Below are 2,708 nucleotides of genomic sequence, written 5' to 3' on the forward strand. Positions count from 1 at the left end.
TTTCATTCTTTCTGTACTGCTGCATGAAATTCTATGGTATGGATGTATTATAATTTATTTAACCATTTCCCTAAAGATGGACATTTGGATGGTTTTGAAAATTTTGTTTTTGCAAACAAGGCAATAATGAACATCTTTGGACATGTATCTTTCTGTACATTTGCAAGTCTGTCCAAAATAGAGCTAGACATGTAACTGCTAGAGCAAATGATGCTCACACTTTGATAGATGCTACCTGATGCCCTCCAAAAAGAGTCCCAGTTTACACATCAGCCTCCAGTATATAAGAGAGCTCATTTCTCCACATTCTTGCTATCATTAGATTTTATCAGTCTTTTAAAGTGTGGATATCTGGTGGGTGAAAACTGATGGCTTGTTATTGCTCAGTTATGTTTCAGGTACTGATTATTATTTTTTTGAAATGAATTGAGTTTATTTTCCTCACATAGGTTGGCATTACCAAGGTGTTTGCTGAAGTTCTACCTTCTCACAAGGTTGCTAAAGTGAAGCAACTTCAAGAGGAGGGGAAACGGGTAGCAATGGTGGGAGATGGAATCAATGACTCCCCGGCTCTGGCAATGGCTAATGTGGGAATTGCCATTGGCACAGGCACAGATGTAGCCATTGAAGCAGCTGATGTGGTTTTGATAAGGGTAAGTGCCGTGACCTGACCTTTGAGGAGTATGAGACTGCCCTACATGGTCAATGATAGTGCCATAAAGTATATTGAGCACAACAATTCAGTCTTAAATTTCATGCTCTCAGCCATTAAGATTTTGAGAATATGGAGTGGGAGTATGGCAAGTCGTGCTAATTACCCCCTGACTTTCGCAACACAGCTAATAAGCAAGTGAGAATTATACGTTTCTAAAGTGAGGAATAAGATTAAGAATGGATTTAGAATAAAATGATCTTCAACAAATAGTTGCTGAGATTATTTTAAGTAGATTTAATCCTCATGCCAGCATATAACCCAACAGTGTTTTCAAAACCCTGAGGAAAATTTCTAAAAAACACCTTCTGAGGCTGAGTCCAAGTTTAAGCATTATCTGAGATTTGTAGTTAATTCACATATTATCCTAAGGTAGATGTAATCTTCAGTATACACAGTATCAAATGTAAAAGTTACTGGTTCAGTTAGAGTCTCTTACTAATATCACAAATATTTCTGTTCTCAGAATGATCTTCTGGATGTAGTGGCAAGTATCGACTTATCAAGAAAGACAGTTAAGAGGATTCGGATAAATTTTGTCTTTGCTCTAATTTATAATCTGGTTGGAATTCCCATAGCTGCTGGTATGTGACTCTTAACTAGTATCGCTTTTTCCACTGAAATCATTAGAGACCTAACATATTGGAAGCCTGTTTTCTTCTTCTTAGTTTTGAGCTTAGTTTTTGTTTGTAGCCTGCTGGCATGGTAAGAGGTAATGTTAAAATCAATCATTTTAATTTTCAGTAATGTTTGTCATAGCTTAAGAATATATAAGCATTCTGACAGATTTTTTCCCCTCTAACTTTTTTGTTTGTTTGTTCTGAGATGGAGTCTTGCTGTGTCACCCAGGCTGGAGTGCAGTGGCGCAATCTCGGCTCACTGCAACCTCCGCTTCCTGGGTTCAAGCAGTTCTCCTGCCTCAGCCTCCTGAGTAGCTGGGACTATAGGTGCCCACCACCACGCCTGACTAATTTTTGTATTTTTGCTAGAGATGGGGTTTCGCCATGTTGGCCAGGTGTGTCTTGAACTCCTAACTTCAGGTGATCCACCCGCCTCGGCCTCCCAAAGTGTTGGGATTACAGGCATAAGCCACCACTCCCAGCCTTCAACTTTGTATTTTGAAAAATTTCAAACATAAAAAAACATTGAAAAAAAGGGTACAATGAAAATCTGTATGCCTTTCACCTAAACTCACCAACTGATGATATTTTGCCACATCGCTTCATCTATTTCTCCACATATTTGAACAGAGATACGTATTTGTTGCTTAATTAATTCTTTTTTCTAAACAGATTTACCTTTAATCTGACTACTCAAACACAAATACTGTTAGCAAGTTTAATTCATGGAGCAAGTGATTTTTAAAGAATTATACAAGTATATTTTCTTCTAGTCTTTTTTTTTTTTTAACTCTGCATCGGTTTTTTTCTTGTTATATAGTTGTGATTGTAGCGTACAGAGAATTTTCTGCTCTTCACTTAATATTCTGTTATAGTCAACTGTTTTTTTTTTTTTTTAGGTTGAGAGACAAGATGAGAGAGAGAGAGTGAACAAAGGAATATAACTGAGAAAAAGGAATTTAGAGTTATTTAATAAGCATCTGAGAATCTCCTAAACTTAGGGACCTGGTAGGAGTTAGTAATGACATAAGAGAAATAGTTATCGTTTTCTTCTTGTTCTCTCCTGTTTGAGAACCAAGGAAAGACATGAAATGACATGAGAACAATTACAAAACTGTCTATCAGCAACGACACACAAATGCTGAGAGGACAAAGAGCAAAAGAATAATATAAGTTCAGTAAGATTAATTCATGGAGCAAGTGATTTTTGAAGAATTATACAAGTTAGCCAGGCATGGTTGCGTGCACCTGTAATCCCAGCTACTCAGGTGGCTGAGGCAGGAGAATCACTTGAACCCGGGAGGCGAGGTTATAGTAAGCTGAGATCACACCATTTTACATTGTACTCCAGCCTGGGCGACAGAGCGAGACCTGTC

The 2,708-nt window shown here is 37.7% G+C and overlaps 1 protein-coding gene across 1 annotated transcript in view; it reads left to right on the top strand.

Annotated features, from left to right (window-relative positions):
- Positions 1-1,548, top strand: part of ATP7A (ATPase copper transporting alpha) — an 81,965-nt gene extending 80,417 nt beyond the window's left edge. Inside the window, exons 21-22 of the mRNA XM_017518819.2 lie at positions 450-653; positions 1,179-1,548. Coding sequence (XP_017374308.1) covers positions 450-653; positions 1,179-1,304 — 330 coding nt within the window. The 3' untranslated portion in view covers positions 1,305-1,548. The remainder of the gene's footprint in view (positions 1-449; positions 654-1,178) is intronic.
- The last annotated feature ends 1,160 nt before the right edge of the window (positions 1,549-2,708 follow it).

The sequence above is a fragment of the Cebus imitator genome, unplaced genomic scaffold (assembly GCF_001604975.1).
Source record: "Cebus imitator isolate Cc_AM_T3 unplaced genomic scaffold, Cebus_imitator-1.0 Scaffold705, whole genome shotgun sequence".
Classification (NCBI taxonomy): domain Eukaryota; kingdom Metazoa; phylum Chordata; class Mammalia; order Primates; family Cebidae; genus Cebus; species Cebus imitator.